The 18,113-nt window shown below is 47.2% G+C and overlaps 1 protein-coding gene across 1 annotated transcript; it reads left to right on the top strand.

Annotated features, from left to right (window-relative positions):
* Window positions 1–819: 819 nt before the first annotated feature.
* Window positions 820–17,893, top strand: LRRC58 (leucine rich repeat containing 58). The gene is made up of 4 exons (XM_075034671.1): window positions 820–1,343; window positions 10,473–10,601; window positions 11,916–12,193; window positions 13,582–17,893. Exons 1-4 carry the CDS (start codon window positions 820–822, stop codon window positions 13,788–13,790), a joined length of 1,140 nt encoding a protein of 379 aa, XP_074890772.1. The 3' UTR covers window positions 13,791–17,893.
* Window positions 17,894–18,113: the final 220 nt, after the last annotated feature.

Here is an 18,113-nt window from a genome sequence, read left to right as displayed (position 1 = left end):
CTTCATATATGGTACAACCAGAGTCAGCTCCGTTATCAATCCATAACCTGCATCAGGCCTCTCCGCCTGACAAGACCCAACGCGTTAAGTGGATTAACTCCTGCCAACGGCCTAGCTCACGATCAAAGCTGTCTTTTCACATCCGGACAAGGAGATACGCCGAGGTGCCTCTGAGAAGGCTCCTCCGGTTTGGTGCCCCACCAGCAGCAGGTCCGCAAGGACCAAAGCGGACAAAACCCCGGACAAAACCCGCAAGGCCGGGACGCCACGGGCCAGGCCCCGCCGTCACCACAGAGAGAGGCCTTGCGGTGCTGGGGGGGACGGGAGGGAGGGGGCAGAGCGCCTTTTCTCCGGGCTCTGAGGATGAGTGAAAAGGCGAGGAGGGAGGTTATTTTTTTAATTTTCCCGTTAGAGGCCCTCGGAGCTTTCGCGTCGCCCGGCTCCAGCGGGGCGCGGGGGGTGCCAGGCTCCTCTCCACAGCCGCTGCCCTGCCCCGCTCCGCCCTTCTCTCTCATGCTCGTTTCGGGGCCGCGGCTGGGCCCGCTCTCTTCGCCTCCCTCCCGCCGGCGCCCCGCAACCTGCATAAGAGCGCTCGCCCCTCTCCGGCCCCGCGTTGGGGGGGAGCCTCTCTTCCCCGCCTGAGGCGGGGGCGAACCCGGGATCGAGCATGGAGCCGCGGTGTACCGGCAGGGGCGGGAAGGAGGGCGGTGGACTATTCAGATTCCGGGGCGGGGCGGGGCGGGGCGAGGCGTGGGAGCCCCCGGGGTGACGCAAGGGCGGCGGCGGCGGTGTGAGGGGACGGCGGGCGGTGCGAGCGGGATGGCGGCGGCGGCGGCGGGCGGCGCGGCCCCGGAGCAGGAGCCGGAGCCACCGCGGCGCGGCCCGGCGGAGGACGAGGAGGAGGAGGAGGAGGTGGAGGTGGTGGAAGCGGAGGCGGAGCTGTCGGCGGAGCTGTCGGCGCGGCGCAGCGCTGAGGCGCGGCGGTTGGTGCTGTCGCCCCGTCGGTTGTCGGGCCCGCTGCCCGCCGGGCTGTCGCAGTGGTTCCCGGCGTTGGAGGTGCTGGACGTGAGCGGGACGGGGCTGGCGGTGCTGGGAGAGGAGTTGTTGGCCCTGCCGCGTCTCCACACGCTCCTGGCTAAGAACAACCGGCTGGGCGGGCCCGGTTCGCTGCCCAAGGGGCTGGGGCAGGCCCCGCCGGGCCGCTCCCTCCGCGTCCTCAACCTCAGCGGGAACCGCTTCGCCGAGGTGCCGCCCGCCCTGCTGGGGCTCCGCGGGCTGCAGAGCCTCAGCCTCGGCGGTAACCGCCTCCACGGCATCCCGCCCGACATCCAGGAGCTCCGCAGGTGAGGGCAGGGCGCCGGGCGGGACGGGCCGGCCCCCCCCCCCCCACCAACCCCCCCAACCCGAGCCTCTGCCCGGGGGGGACACGGCAAGAAAAGCCCCGGCAGCTGCCAGGCAAACCCGACCGGATTTTCTGGCCGCCGCCGGCAGCACGCCTCGTGTCTCCCTCCCGCTCGGGGAGCGAGTTTTGTCGGGCCTCAGGTGTCTGTAAGCACTGCTGCTGCTATAACGTGTCTCTTCCCCCTCGTCAGGTTGGGTTACCCGAGCTCGAAGCCGCTCTTCGAGCGACCGACGGGCCTTCTGCGCTCGCCACGTGGGCGACTCTTTCAGGATTTCCTCGTCCTTGGGCTGCCTCGGCACAGGGGAGGCTCTCCTGATGACGGTGTGGTTGGTACGAACGTTGACGTGCGACAGGCGCTCTGCGGCTTTGCTGTGATACAGATCTCTAGGCGAGAGCAAAATAAAACCCCCGCTCTCATGCGGCTCATGGCTGCACGATGGGTTGCACAGGAGGATAAAGATCTGGTTGTGGCTTATGCAAACAATAGGGCCTTTCTGCTGATACGGCTCCGGTCGCATCAGGGTGCTTGCTGGCATGGTTGGGTTTTTGTTGTAGTTCTCTCCACCCATCCGGCTCACGTAGATCTGACAGATCAGCTGATAGATCTTCTGAAGTGTAGAGCCGTAGGCTGGCTGTGCTCAGGTGCGGTGGTATGTCTGGTTCTTGGGCTGGATCAAACCACCGCAGGCCGGTGGCATAGAAACCTATGGCTGAATCACGGCAGTTAGGAATGTTGGTGAGGTGGGAACAGATCTTAGGCAGGACTGGGTATTGACTGCCCGCATTGACCTGGGATAGGTACTTCTGAAGCTTGCCATCCTCCTGGGCCAGCCAGAGGCCGTATTCTGGCTCGCGCGCTACACGCAGGCACCTCGGTATGTTCTGCTGGTTTCTCAAGCCTCAGACTAGCCCCTCTGTGGCTCTCCGCGAAGACTTTGGGTCTGAACTTTCTTTACTCCAGCTCTTTGCCAAGGGGCTTGCCAGAGGCAGCCTCTCTTACGCAAATTCCAGCAGCCTTGACCCTAAGTAGCTGGATTCGCCCTGATGGCTCAGCAGAGCTGCATCCAGCGGAAGCACGAGATGTTGTATGCGGGGTGCTGTCTCCCATGGCCCTAGGTTGGAAGTACCAGAACTGCTTGAGTGCTGGTGGGAAACTTTTTTGTCCACTGCAATATAGTACAATTGGGTATGTGGCTTTTGCCTGGATGGCACAGCATGCACCTGTTGAGGATCTGGAGCAAGTCTGGGTTAAGCTAAGTTTGAGAGATGCTATGAGGTGTTTTGAGTGCTAGAGAATGCCCATGTCCATCTTGGCAGAGTTGGGATGCGTCCAGGGTTGGGGCTCTCATGAGGAGGAGAAAACTCAGCTTTCTCTCTGTTCAGGAGCAGTTGCTTCAGGGATAATGAAGGAAATGAGGACAATGGCACCAACTTCATGGGAGGCTGGTGGAGGAGGGCAGTTGTGTGCGGGAGATGATCCACCTTGCCTCCATAGCATGCCTGGTAGCATCCAGGATGTGGCTGGGATCTGATTGTTGCGCCGACCTCTGAGGCAGAGGCTCCCGGCTGCTGCTTAGATGCTCTCATCTGTGGTTATGGTTTCTCTATCTCTCTTTTTTCTTTTTTTTCCCCTCAACAAACCTCAGTCCCGCTTTTTGTTACACTGCTGACCCTGAGAAGGTACCAGGCTGTGTAGCAATGCATGTGGTGCCCCAGTGGGCTCTGTGCTGTGCTCTCCATGCTGCACCACTGCCAAACTACTGCTGCATGGTTACTCTGCTTTGTTCCTCTGGCCTGCCCTGAAGCAGGCCTCCTGTTTGTCCTGTCCTGCAGCTCTTCTTGGGCTGGTTGTGCTCAAACCCCAGAATGACAATTCTGAGAGGGCAAATGCGGACAAGGCTATTGAACGTCTGTTTATCATCACAAAATGATGTGTCAGGTAGAAAAATGAGACTAGACGCAGCTTGTGTCTGCTGCCCACGTAATCACTGCTAACTCGTTGAACTTCTGCTAACGTGTCACCATAATATAATTGAACTTTAGCTCAAGATAGCGAATCCGTGCCCCACCGGGATTGTCAGCTTCTTTACCACTATGCCATCAGTGACTCTTGTGTATCTGGGTCTGCTTAAGTAACAAAAGGGAGCAGCACACTTGCTTGCAAGAGCTGGGAGAGAACAATACTTTATAATCTAATGTTCCTCCAGAGGGAATCCTAATCTACTCATTGGGAGCCAGATAACCAGTGACCTGACACCCTTGCCAAAAAGATAGTAGATATGCACTGGAGAGTAACTGCTGCCAGTCCCTCTTCCCATCTGCCACCAACAGAGGTGTCCACAGCGTGAGCACGCATAGTGTTGAAGTGGGTAAAACAAGCCTGAGCAAGGGCAGAGCAGAGCCCTTGGGCAACACGGAGACATCTCTTCATTTCTGAACTCCGGGCCAGGAGGTGGGACCTGGTGTAGGTATGGGGGCTTCTGTTAACCTCACAGCTCAAGCTACAAGTGTCCATCTCACTGTTGCTGGCAAGCCAAGACTTTGAGCCTTTTTCCATATGCAACTTCCCATAAAAGAAATTTTTCTTGTGTCTCGTGGTCTCTGAGACCACAGAGGAATGCACGCAGCACTTTGATCGGACACGTTTCTCCTGCTGGTACTAGAGTTCCTGAGGCCAGCAGTTCTCTTCTTCCCGTGACCCTGGCAAACTCCCATTTGCCCCAGTCACTGATTATAGAGTTGAGCAGAGTTGCAGAGATCTATAAATATTTCTTATGTTTCCAGGGAATGTCTGAGCTCTGATGAGATTTAAAAAAAAAAAAAAAAAAATTGTGATAACTAAGCCTCATGTCTTTCCTCTATGCCCCGCAGTTTCCTGTTGTAGTTTTTGAAGGGGTAGCACATCAGTTTTAGTGAAGGTCAGGAATACAGCAGGTAAGGAGCCTACGTGGTGAAGTTGAAAGAATAGAAATCTGATGGGTCCAATCTGCCGAAGGAGAAGGAACGTGCTGGCAACTGCAAGTGCAAAAGCACTGGAATGAGAGACGTGTGCCGTGTGTTGTTAATCACATGAAGACAGTAATTCCACAACTTTGCAGCAAGCTGGGGTCAGGCATTTTGTGCAAAACCTTTTCTCTAGCATGTTCCTAGTGATTTGGCAAGTTAACAAACAGCAGTAAGAACCGCAGACAGTCCTGCTGCTGTCTTGTCTTACTCCCAGCCTCAGCCATCTGCCCCATCCTTGGCCACACAAATCTTTGCAGTGCAAGATCCTGCATGGAAGGTGGGTGTCTTTCACCTGATTATCAGTTATCTCCTAGGCCGTTGTAGAGGGACCACCTATAGATGTCCTGATGCTTGAAACTTCCTTCATTCACATGGCTTCATAAGTGGATGATCATGGTTGCTCTGGTGATGGCAGCAGGATACTGCTGATCATAGCGTGCCGGCACCAAGGATGAATAGCCTTTGCATTAGGAAAATGCAGTGCTCTTTCCTCCTAATGCCACTGTAAGCGTCTGTGGTGACCTGCAACAGCCTCTTACGTTTCTGAGAAAGGTAAGCGTGGACCCTGCTGAGGGCTTTTTTTAATCATGTTGAGGCTGTGCCAGCTCCTTCTGTATGCCCACCACCCTCAGTTACTGTCAGCTAGCAGTGTGAGTACGGTGCAAGACCTGAGCTGCAGCATTGGCCGTTGCTGTGAATTTAGAGTAGAAAATGCACCAGATGGGTGAGAGCAGCCCTCTTTGCATTGCTTTGCTATTTGTTGCCAGATAAAAGATGAGCTTAGCATAGGTAGACATAAGTGTCATCTTTTCTTTAGTTCTTCCTCCAACATTGACCTTGCTGTGTTTTCGGTGTGAGATGTTATGGTCAGTCACTCTCTCAGATTCCATTCACAGCCCCCAGCAGCTCCTGAACTGTGATCTGTGTAGACATCCCACTTCTGCGTTGGTTGTGTGTATCCTTCCTCTGCTGATCCAGCTGGGGATGCGCTAAGGGGCAACATGTATTATAGCTGGTGAGCTAGAAACGTGGTCATCTACTTGTGTCCATTCTGGACAAAATTTGTTTGACAAGTCTGGTAAAATACAGCTCTGATCTTCACTGTCCAACTGTGGCTTTTGGCTTAAGGGTGCATCGATTGCCCTGATCAGCGTGCTCGCTTGGGGAAATGTCTTGCAAGTGCCCCGTAAAGGGAAAAATTCTTAACAGCTTAGCGAAAGGCAATCGATACCTTGGCTCTCCCGATGTGAATTTTGAGTTTAGTCTTACTCTTCTAGTGAATACTCTTGCGCTCAGTAGAGTGCCAGGAGCAGGCGGAAAGAGCTTGGAAAAGAGCCAGGCTCCTTCCAGGCGTCTGCCGTGCATGCTCCTTTCCTTCTTGCTTGGATTCCTCTAGTAAAACCCAGTTGTGCAAGGGCTGGGATCAAAGGCCTCAAACGCCTAACTGGATTCATCCAAGTTTTTTGTAAAGCCTTAGATGCTATGAAAACCAGAGTATTTGCTTTTATTCGTGGGTAGTATTAAGCATGTTAGACAAGCATGCACTTAAGAATGGCTGTTACAGTGTGGGAAAAACGGCAAGTGAGGCTTTGATAAAGATACAGCATTAGGAAATCTGTTTGCTGCCTCCCTTTTTCTTCCCCTCTTCAAACGTTTTGCAAATAGTTTTCAGACAACCGTTTGATCTTAAATTTGCGTGTCAGCAAAGGCTATGCAGTTCTCTCAGGAATTAGCAAATCGTAGAACAGGGTTAACAGGAGTGTATTGTGGGCTGCTTTTAAATTCCTCCCTTGCATGAGCCTCAAAACTGCCTGGAAATTTCTTGCTAAAAAGTTTATCTTAAAAAGACCTGGAGCTATTTCAGGCTCATTGTTTCTTTTTTAGATTACCTATTTAGATGCATCTGTTTGATGTCAGTGGTTGAATTTTATCCAAAGAAGCATCTGTGGGGAAACAGGGTGGATTGAAAATTTGAGTATCTTCTATGCCAGAAGACATTCTCGCCTTGAAACATGACTATGAAAGTGTCATGGTAATTGATAGGGTATCAGAAATACCTCTAGTGCTCAGAGTGGGCTCTTTTTAGTGTTTTGGGGCTTTTTGATTTGTTTTGTGCTATACGATGACCTGGAAACCTCAAGAACATACTCAAGCAAGAATGTACATTCTGTTGGCGTGTTAAACTTTGCTGCCACCACCTGAGTCAATTCATAGTTGTTTGAGTATTCCCCCATGCCCTTTCCTTATGTGAAAGGATTCACACGGCCACCCTACAGCCCTGTGGTGCGAAATCCCCTGCTAGAGAGGAACGACACGCGATGGGCTCGACGTGCTGGCTGCTGCTTGGCCGCAATTAGTACTGGCTGTGCTGAGCGAGGAGCCTGCTGGATATGAGGCTGAAAGGGACTCTGGCCTTTTATTAGTGTATTTGTAAACATTTCTAAAAGGCAGGGAAAGTGTCAGCCCCGTCAGTTGCTCTGTAAAATGGGAGTTTTTTTCAGGTTTTGTTGAGATGGATTGTGTCGGTGTTTCTCCCTTCTTGAAACTTGTTCAGCCAGAGCCTGTGTGGCAGGTTGGAAGTACATCATTTATTCTAGCTTCAAAAATAGGAACTGAGCTTACGTTCGTTTGAGGCTGGTTGCTCTCTGGCTTTTCTAAGTTCCTGGACTGACTTTTGAAAGTACAGAAAAATTCCAGCTCTCCCTCTGTGTACACAGTGATGCATGAGACCTTAGCTGGCTGGTCCAAATGACTATACAGATTAATGATTGTCAGAAAAACTGGGTCTTGGTGTGAAAGGTTAGTTAGAAGTATTCACTAAGCTCAGTCCCGTCTCTGCTGTGGTCCTCATGTGAAAAACTATGGTAAACGGTGTGGCTTGCCTCATTGCAGGCTCTTTTGTGAGGAGGGCAGAGCTCAGCAGTGCTTTTGCTCGTCTTACCAAGCAGCAAACTGCTCTCCGAGTAGGAAAGCTCGAGAGCCAGCATTGCCTTGGCCTTTAGGTACGGCTTTAGCGCGACATGAAAATCAGGCCAGGAGTAGATGAGCTGGGAGCGAACTGTGGCCGTTGAGCGCTCGTTACAAAAGGGTTGTGTCTCTGGAAAATCCTTGCCTGTGTCATGATTAGCTTTGCTCAAACAATTCTTGACACTTTAATTTGATGCAGAAATTACTGTTGTTAATTTCTCCATCTTGCTGAGCCAAGACTAGGCTAGATCCTTCTTTCTAGCAAATTATATTTTGGGGGACGGGAGTTATAGATTTCTTTTGCCTACTGAGCAGTGTTTCAGTGGAAGCTATCAGAATATCTTTGCTGTATTTAAAATCAGTTTCTTTATAGTTTCAGAACCTCTTCCCTGTGCTTTTTTAAGAAATTTATCATCTAATTCATATCTTAAGTTGATGTTGGAAATTCTGAATTTGCTGTACTAGACTGGACCCGGTGAGTTGTTAGTCTACCAACCTCAAAAAGGTGATTCAGAAGATAGGTACAAAGAAAACAATTTTTAAGAAACCCATTGTTGCCACTGAAGCAGTTACCTTATTTAGCGGATTTTTGGTTAGAATCAACTTGTAGTCTGATGTTGGGGCTTTATATCCTAGCTAGTATAACTGAGTGTTCTCATTACACAGACTTTACAAAGAACAGATTTGAAAGCTGTAAGGAGTTTGTAGGCAGTGTTTTTACAGTTTGTGCAGTAAGCTGCTCTTGAAACTTACACATTTCATGCCTTGAAATGAATTTCCAAACCATCTTTTACCATATATTTTGCACCCCTCTTCCCCTTCCCTGGTAGTATGGTTTTTTACACAATGTAGCTTTATGGTCATTATTGTCTTAAAACACAGAGGATGAAGAGTTAATTATTCACTTTTCCTAGGAAGTGGAAACTTGTACACGTCTAAGCCTTGTTTAAACATTGAAATCCACATTACTAGAATTCCCTTGCCCAACAGTTTTTGGTGTGGGCTCCAGCCATGGCATGGAGTTAAAGCATGCCTAGGAATTGTATGGTCAGCAGTTAAGTCCCTAATGAGAGCCAAGCAGCCTAAATCCACCTTGGGAAACAATGGAGGTTGCAGAAGGAATTTTGGTTAAAACTTGGGGCTTTGTTAGGGGATCAAAATTTAATTAAAAATAATCTCCCCTTGACGTAGTCTCTGCACAGCAGCCTTCCTCCTACCCCCACTCCTCACCTACAGGTTGTCTGTGCAGAAGAGAGGCTGCTTTTGAGCAGTGGGGTTTGGTGGTGGGTTTTTTCCTGGCTGCTTTCTCACATGTTCAGAATGACCTCCAAATGTGCTGTCCCACTTGATCTCTCAGCTGAAGCAAGTGTAGTTCTTCCTTTCATATACTCAGATTCAGTTTAAGGCTTAATTTTGTGCCCACTTTGCCAAATTCCAGATTTAGCTTGCCTCTGACATACTCCAAAAAGGTGAGCGAATCTGGGGGAAGTTAAGCTCTGTGAGCTTCTCCTGGTGTGTTGGAGAGGTCTGTTTTTCTGTTCTTCGCTGTTGGGCAGATGGACCTTTGTGCTGTGTTAGTGGCCCCCGTAGCCCAAGCAGATGCTGTCACTGGATCTTTGGGGTTCAAGTTTCTTGCAAGAACTGAAGGAAATGGTCTCTTTCTACCATTCTTCTGCTCCATCCCAGGGACAACCTCAGAGAGGAGCTTCTCTGGCGTTCCACACATGCTGGGGCACAGTTGCAGGGTTCAGACCTTCTCTGGGTCGACCACCATGTCCCTTGGGTGGTTTGGTCGTGTGTTTCTTTGCCAGTTGTATCCATAGCCTTTCTCAGTTGCTGGGGTGAGATGAAGGTGTCTCCTATTCTGAGGAGGTCATTAGCTGTTCTTAAAGAAAGGGTGACAGAGCCTGGATGACTTCTCTTTCCCTTACCTGTGGGGAAGGCTTGGTGGATCAGAGAGGGCCAATATACACTGTAGTTGGGCAGCTAACCTGAGTATGTACCAGAGATCTTGAACCAGCACCTGCAGACAGGACCAGGGGATCCACGTTTTTCAGGCATTGGAAAAAGTATTGTCTGGACCGTGATTAGCAGTGGTGTTGCTTCCCAGCCAGAAGTACCTAAACTGAACCTGCCTTTGCTCCTCTTCCAGGCAGCGTCTGAGAACAGGGGAGGAAAACTATTTGACTCTGTGAAATGGGGACTTGAAGCTATTATGTCAAAGAGAAGTGCTTGCCAATTTTCCTTCCTAGAAGGACAGAGATGCACAGCAAATACTGTCTGCTCCATCTGGCAGAAGGGATCTAGTGCCTCTCTTTGTTCCTGTCTCCCATCCACTGAGTTTTCACAGGATGTCCAGTGACTTTATTTATTTTTTTTTATTATTTAAGCCCAAACTACGGTTAAGTCTTGCTAATGTTTTTGGAAACTTTGGGCTCCATGACTTCAGTATACTGAAATCAATCTGAGAAATTGCATGCATGTGCTTGTGTGACTTAGATGTGCTCTGTGCTGTTGTGGCTGTGGTGTTCTCGGTATGTGAATTGTATCGAAGTGGGACTGGCTGCCTCTGACTTCTGCTGAAAGGTTGCAGTTAGTCATGGAGGAGTCAAATGATACCATAAAGAGGGAGTAGCGCCTGTGCAGGGCCAGGATTTTCAAGGAGAGCCACTGCTCTCTTGCTTTGCTCCTACTGAAACTGAGAACTCCCACTGGCTGCAGCAGGAGCTGCGTCAGTGCTGCAGACCCTGCGTGCGCAGGCTGCTCCTCCTTGGAAATAGGAGCCGGAGCTTTGCATCTGGGGTTGGTGTAGGAATACATAGTTGTCTGGTGCCTACTTACAGGTGTAACAGTGACTGCAGGAGGCTGGAGGTAAATTTTAACATTATCTGTTGTGAAACAGCAGCTCTGTTGTAATTTTGATGTGCAACTCAGCTTTTTTTTTTGCTTTTTTTTTTTCCCCCTCAGCAAATTATCTTACGCACAGTCATCTGTAAGTTTTCTTTAAGAAATGGCAGGAGATGACAAGACCTAGTGTTAAATGAAACTGAAAATTACCTTAATGAAATAATGCAGTGTTTTCTCTTCTCTTTTTCAGTTTAGAGTTTCTATACCTTGGAGGGAATTTCATTACTTCAATTCCACCTGAATTAGCAAACCTGCCTTCTCTAAGTTATCTAGTTCTGTGTGACAACAAGATCCAGAGCATTCCACCTCAGCTGGCACAGTGAGTATTTACTGTCATCAGCTACCAGCTGTAACTCTTGACTCTTTCTCCTGCATGTGTGGATAAAAGCACCTGGGAGGACCTATTTGTCCTTCAGTTTCTTAATGTGACTAGACTTGAAGGAGATGATCCTTAGCATGGTGCACTGCAGGCAGACCATGAATATATAATATGGAAATATCAATCAAAGGGTTATGGGGAAAAAAGAGTCATCAAGTATACATTTTAAGGTAAATAAATAGATTGTACAGGGAGCCCTGAGAAGTACCTGGGCAACTTGGAAAAGATAAACTGCCATGCTACTGTATTCTTAGTGATGAATGCTTGGTCTGTTTTGTCTTTCACCCAAAACCTTTTTGTGTGTGCTTTTGTGTTTTACCATCCTCTGTGTTCCCTTGGCATTTCTTACTCTAGGATCTCAGAATGTTTTAGTGCTGGTTAAATCCTCAAGCACAGTTCTAGAAGATAAGTTACTGCTTTGTCTGTTTCATAATGGGGAAAAGAGGACACTGCAAACTCTGTATGGGTAGCCTAAGATGGGAGGTGAAGAATTCAGTGTGTAGCTGTAACCCCAAAAGCAATTGAATGGCAGCACGGAGTTTTCTGAGTTGGAATTTGATGGTGTAGTGGGATTACTCTTGATGTACAATGTCCGGTTGTTTTGTAACTTGTACTGGTCTGAGAGCATCTCTGGACACTACGCTGCAGCATTGCTTTGTGCTTCCTGAGAGAGGAGAATGCCTCCTCCAAAAGCCAAAAACCTGCTTGTCACCCATGGCGATGGTAGCCTGGCCTGATCTTGCTTAGCTTTTGAGATCTAATAGTATCACAGCGCAAGGTGGTGCAGCCACATGCAAAGAAAACACGGGGTTTTCCAGGGTTGGCTGCCTACCAGCAATCATCTTTAATGCATGAGTGAAAGCAGGTGACTTATTCAAACTATTGCACAGAACCGTTCTTGATGCGTGCACTGGGTACAAGGAAACATTATCTCCCCTGAAAGCACTCAGTTTGTGTACTTTTGTTCTGTGCTACCTTTTTTGGGGGGTGTGGGGGGGGCAATACTGAGAGGGACAGCAGCATATTTAAGACTGTATTTCTTTAACAGGCATTCCAGAGCTGAGCCAAGTTTTCTAGGGCATTGTGTGTGCTGGAGTAATAGCAGCTCTTTTAGCATGAGTTTATGCTTTAAAAGGAAGAAAAGCCAAGGAAAAAGAAACTGGTGGGAGAGGGGAGAGTAATCGGGTCTGTGGAACGCAGCTGCGGAATGATTTTGCTTGCATATCTTGACTGGGTTTCCATCTCCATCCTCAGGCTGCATTCCCTGCGCTCCCTTAGCCTGCACAATAACCTGCTGACTTACCTTCCTCGAGAGATTCTTAACCTGGTTCACCTGGAAGAGCTGAGCTTGCGTGGGAACCCACTGGTGGTTCGCTTTGTCCGTGACCTGACCTATAATCCCCCAAGCCTTCAGGAACTGGCTGGACGCACAGTTAAAACTCGCAATGTTCCCTATGCTCCCAGTGATCTCCCGGAGAATCTTGTCCGGTATCTGAGCTTGGCCAGCAACTGTCCCAATCCTAAATGTGGGGGTAAGTTCACCGCTCTGCTTTTACCTGATGGGTTTTCTTTCCCTTTGACTTGCCATGACTTTAGTAGCTCAGTCAGGTTCGATGTGTTGTTCACTTAGGAACAAGGTTTGAAGTTGTAGTGCTGGTTTGCTCTATTTGCATGGGATTGTAAGACAGTATTTCTGTCGGAGTCTTTGCAGCTCATCCCAGCACTCCGCTATGCTTTTATGGTCTGAAGCTTCCGATCCATCTGCCCCGAAATAGTTCAAAGTAATGCACAGGAGAACTTTTGCAAGCACTCTTGCTGAACAGCAAGCTTCATTTCTGCATGGAAAAGAGGAGAGAGGCTGTAGGGCTTGGCAATTACCGAGAGCAACTTGTTTAGCTCTTGCTTGGGACTACTAGCATGTAGTTCCTGGAAGGAGAGGACTTCATAGAAAAGCCTGGAATGCTTGGCCGTAATTTGGTTTAATGCTTAATCTTTATCCAGAGTAAACGATCTATGCGTTTAGCCTTTAGAAGATTAAGGAAAAAATCATTAATTAGTATCTACCCTGCAGTCATAACGCAGGCTGTTATCTTATCTCCTTACAGGACAATATCAAAGCATGCTCTGTAAGCAAAGGCGGAAGGGCTGGAACTTGTGTTGAAAGGGAAAGAAAGGTTTCCTTTTTTAGAGTTTTGCACAGCTTGGATAACAGTGGATTGGTGTTGCTCTTTTTCACTTTTCCTTTTGAACTAGCACAGTGCTGCAGTGTTGCTCTAGCACTGCAGGAGAAAAGCTTACTCCAGACCAGCTGGGACTTAAAACACCGCTGGAAGCTTCTGAAAATGTCAGTGTCTAAAATCGCTTGCTGTGACAGGAAGAGAACGTAATTGTGTGTTACAGCAACACTGTTGCCATGGAAAGTACCATCCAAACTCAGCATGGTGACTTCACTCAAGCAGAAGAAAAGTAGAGCTATGAAGGGCTATTTGTGAACGCATTTTTGCTAGCTGGTAGAAGAGGTTTTACAAGTTTGAAAATAGAGTGGATGAATTAATTTGACATTTAAGAAGTCTGCAAATTCCCAGCCTGAGATTTCTTCCCTAATGGTTAGAAGAAATTGCCAAATTCTTTGGAAGTGGGTGCCCTGTGTCCTTTCATGTAGAGTGTGCCATTTTGAATCGCCTACCAAATACAGTTCTACAGGAGTTGGGTTTTTTTTTGTGAAGAAAAGAAACTTCACATTTTCATAGGTGTCCTGGTCCCTTCTCTTCCTCCAGTATCCCTTGTGCTTCCGCATTCAGTGCAGTGTCAATTAAATCCTAATTTGAGGCATTTGCACCAGCTGCAACAACCTTGTAAGGTTTACGGATTTCTTGGCACGGTGTCTCTCACGTCGTTGCTGTTCCCTCTGCCCTTACAGGTGTCTACTTTGACAGCTGCGTCAGACAAATCAAGTTCGTTGACTTCTGTGGGAAGTATCGCCTCCCGCTGATGCACTACCTGTGCTCCCCAGAGTGCTCCTCTCCCTGCAGCTCTGCCTCCCAGAGCTCCACTTCCCAGAGCGAGTCCGACTCCGAGGACGAAGCCAGCGTCGCTGCGCGCAGGATGCAGAAAGTCCTTCTGGGATAACGGGGAGTGAGAGGGGAAGACGGGAAGGAAAATGTATTTGAAAAGCAGTAATGGAACAGCAAAGCATGAGCCTCTGGCCTAAAGGGCTCACGAGAAACTGTCCTCAAGTCCATGTAAGGGGCAGAACATCTTAGCAAGCCTAGACTTGCTTGGTGCAGTGCTACTTAGGAGAACTAACTCGGTGGCATACTGCCTGTAGCGTGCCTGGGGTTGTTAGAAACATCTCCTGTCTGGGAGACGTCCCCCCTCCCTCGTACGGGCTGGGGAGGGGGATTTGTTCTCACTGGCGGATTGAGAAGGGTTTTAATATATGACACTTCACTGGACTTCAGTCATCCTGCAGAGCAAAGGAGACTGTCCAGATCTTTTAACACTGTGGTAAATCAGAAACAGGCTAATGATGCCATGTGAGTATGTATGGGCCCCAATGTTTTATGTAGTGTTTTGATTCTTGGCTGTCTCCTTTGATTTCAGTTACAGATTTTACACCCATCCACTAGAAATGGGAGTTGTGTTGGGTTTTTTTTTGTTCAGGAGTAGATTTTTCCAAACTCTGGTTATTCTTTCTTTGCCTAGAGGCGTAGGGTCCCTGTGCTGTTACAGATGTTACAGCCATCATAGAACTGAGCCACCTTTTTTTCCTCCCTTGTTATACCAAGCTGCTCTTAGTGTTTCCTCCTAACTGTATTCATTATTTTTCCTTGCTCTGCCTCTTCCCATTACACCTGGAGCGTTGCTGTCTTTATGGTGCCTTCAGAAAACAGACGAGTTGTGCTATTGAGACTTGGTATTACTTCAGACTTGTGGCCATACATGCCTGTGCAAGGGACCAGATGCGATGCTCTGTATCATGTTTTTGAGACTCAGCTTGCTGGAGCATACCTGCTTTTATATCTGTGAATTGCAGGAAAGGTCTTGAGTGACATTTCTAACCAGCCATGTCCCCCTGCTGCAGGTAGCTCTGCTATGCTTGGTACAGAGTTACTTTCCATCTTTAAGGTCATCTGCTTAAAGTAGGCAGCAGCTTAATGAATTGGAAGTACTGAGAGAAGTGCCGTGGAGAATGTTTTGTTGGTGTTTTTTTTCCTTATTCATAACACGAGAGGAAAAGCCAGTAGGGAGGCTAAGGCGTGTTGTCCAAGCATCTTGTATGAGGTGGTTTTGAAACCTCTTCCTTATTTATTTGTTTGCATTTGGTCTTGTTAGAATAGCTTTGGCAGTCTGTTGGATTGTTCAAATAACACATTCAGTTATCTTAAACTATGTTTAAAGGAAAGCTGCAGAAAATAGCTCAGATTTTTCTAAGTATCAAATAGCTTATAAAAATTAGTATTATGAATTGGCAGGTATCTATAAATCTACTTTATGGGGCTGTTGTGTGTTTTGCTCAGTGAGAGCTGCCCCTTTATTAATATTTCATGGCAGACAGTCCTTTTGATGCAGTTTCAGCTTGAGCAAATCCAACTGTGCCTTCGAATGCATGAGCAGAGCAAATACTTTGTGTTAAGAAGCTGAATGAACAAGAAAAACTTTTCTTAACCCACTTTGGTCCTAAGGGAGAAATTAAAAACCTGTGCTCCTCTCCTACATTCAGAAAACGCAGGTACCTGTTTGAATATCATATGGCAGCTCTGTGTTAATGGTCCTGTTTAATTATATTTGACACTTTATATATTAAAGCACTTTGATAATTCCACTCTTTTTAACTAACTTTAGTGATTTTTATTTTTTTTTAAATTAGACTACATTATTTCCTTTAATGTGACCTGAAGAACGAGGTCTGTGAAACTTTATACATTCCAGTCTGTCTTGGTGTGCAGGTTGAACTTCTTGCCTTGCATTTCCTTGGCAGCACTGCTCATTTCCCCAGTTTCTTTGGAGAGAACTGGAATTTGGAAGAAATTATCTGGTTGTAAAATAGCACCCCGTCCATTATTAATCATTGCAACTTAGTCTGAAGATTCCACATACGCACAGATCCACAAGGAACTAAATTGCACGTGCTCTGTGCCTTTCCCAATAATTTTTTTAAAAGTATATTTTTAAGACACAATAAGGTATATGTGCAAAGCAACTGGATGTCACTTTAGCAAATTCTGTGAGGTTTGCTTGGGAAAGAAGAACCTACAGATTTTGAGAGAAACCAACTGCATGCTGTTATTTAAATTGGGATCAGTGAGTGGCCTGTGTTTTGTTCTTCATCTCCTCTTTCAGATGCTTCTTCCTGTCCCAAGTGAATATCATCACACCAGTGCTGAAGGACAATAAACTGATTGCAGAGCCACAATTTTAAATTGGCTGCTAGTGTAACAGTAGTGAGCAACTGAGTGATCTAGAGCTTGACTCTTCTGCCAGTGTAAGTGAGCCACACAAGTTGAGATCTCAAGATCTTTTGAGCTCAGGGCCATGAGGTACCACCTTCCTTTCTTCTCTTTAGCAGCAGCTGTCTTGAAGTCATGCATTTTTTCACTTCACAAAGTTAGATTTCACCACAGTTCCTGTTTGCACAGTAGCACCTCTGTGTGTGACGGGTTAAGACCAGTGGTGGCTGGTTCTAATTTAGCTCGATCTTAACTGCATTTTCTTTCCTAAGTGAACAGGCATCCCATTTCTGCCCCCATTTTAGTAGGGCCAATAGGCTAACCTTTTTTCACAGCTTCTTCACTGTAGCCAGATCAAAACTTGACAGCTTATGCAGTTGATATCTCTGTGCATTTTTTAGACTTGATAAAATGTCTTATCTCTTAAAAATTTATATATATTCCTGAATATAGCTACCAGTTTTTCTGTTTTGCTGCTGGGCTTTAAAGTGCAATTCAAGTAAGTCAGAATTTAAAACTATCAAGGACTTGTAAGAAAAACAAATGGTGGGTTGGCTGTGGATTTGAGAGGACTAGGGATGCAGGTTTGTACTGTAGTGTCTGATGTACTGAGCGGGAGTCAAGTTTTTCCAGCAGTTGTTAGCCCCCTAAAGACTGGAAAATGTACTTGGCAATAAAATAGGTAAGACAAAACTTGAAGCTACGCTGTTGGATCGTTCCTACCGTCCCCTTCTCTGGGGCCCTGAGAAGTAGACAGTGGTTTTGCCAGCATTATAGCTCTTTTTGTCAGTTTTAAACAGTGGATTTCAGTTCCTACAGATGCGTCTCTGAGTGAAGTCTTCAGTCAGTGTTTTGGTATCAGTCCCCTTGTTGCTACAGCAGCCCAGCATGTCCGGCTTTTGAAACCGTTCTTGAGCTGAGACACGAGAGTGTGAAGCAAAGTTGCTCATTCCCTCTTCCCCGCGGGGCCCGGGGCCCTGCCTGCATTCATTCTCTGCCCCGCCGTCTCTCTGCCAAGGGGAGCTGCTGGTGCGTTTCTGAATGCAGGTACTTAATGTGAACAGTGGGGTCGTGTTAAAAAGAAGCAAAATATCAATTTGACTGGAAGCAACTTACACAGTTGCCAATTCTTTTATGTTTCCCTTTCTTTAGTAAGAGGTGAGACTTGAGGAAGTCAGTAATGAATATTTAAACATACTCTGGAGTGGCCAGATGCAGTTTTTCAGGGGCTTCTGTCCTGGTCATTTTAAGTCTTTGAAATCTTGTGTTGAATTATAATGGGAGCAGGGGGGAGGGAGAGAAGAACCAGCTCCTTTTTGTTCCTTACTCTTGTTGGCAATAATGAATGGAAGGAATTTAATCCAATGAAAGTAATGAAACTTAATCCCTGCAATGTGTCTTTGTTACCCAGTTCAAAGAACTATTTTAACGCATCTTATTCACACGATGCCCTCCCTTCCCAACTGAAGATACTTCAAATAGACTACTTCAGAATGCACACTAATACAGCAGTAACTCTATCTTGGAAACCTTTCTATTGATTATTTCATCTGCCTGCCTGACTAGAGGATTGATCTTTTACTGACCTGAACATTAAGGGTAGAAAGGGTTCTCATCCAGCCCTCTTGCTGAATTTTTATCATGAGCATTTGTTTTAGGAAAAGTGCCTTATGTTTCTAAAAGTGTATTTTGCTAGAAATGTATGAATGTAGAATATCTCTAACAGTATTTCATTATGAGCTGTAAAACAAATTGTAAACACTAAACCAAAAATGTTATTTCTACAGTTGTCTGTCCGTTATTTGCCGGCATCTCGATTCTGGTATTGCTGCAGGCAAAACCCTTGCAGAATTGTGAACGTTAAAAATGGGGCTATACATGGTTGGGGAACAGATGAGATTTGACCTGTGCTGTGTAAAACCAAGAGTAGGTGAGACTTCCCAAGGGACTGCTGAAACTCCTGGCTTTTGGGGCCCACTTGTGACAAACCAGTGTGTGTTAC

The sequence above is a fragment of the Buteo buteo genome, chromosome 8 (genome assembly GCF_964188355.1).
Source record: "Buteo buteo chromosome 8, bButBut1.hap1.1, whole genome shotgun sequence".
Lineage (NCBI taxonomy): Eukaryota > Metazoa > Chordata > Aves > Accipitriformes > Accipitridae > Buteo > Buteo buteo.
This window is presented reverse-complemented; position numbering and strand designations above follow the sequence as displayed.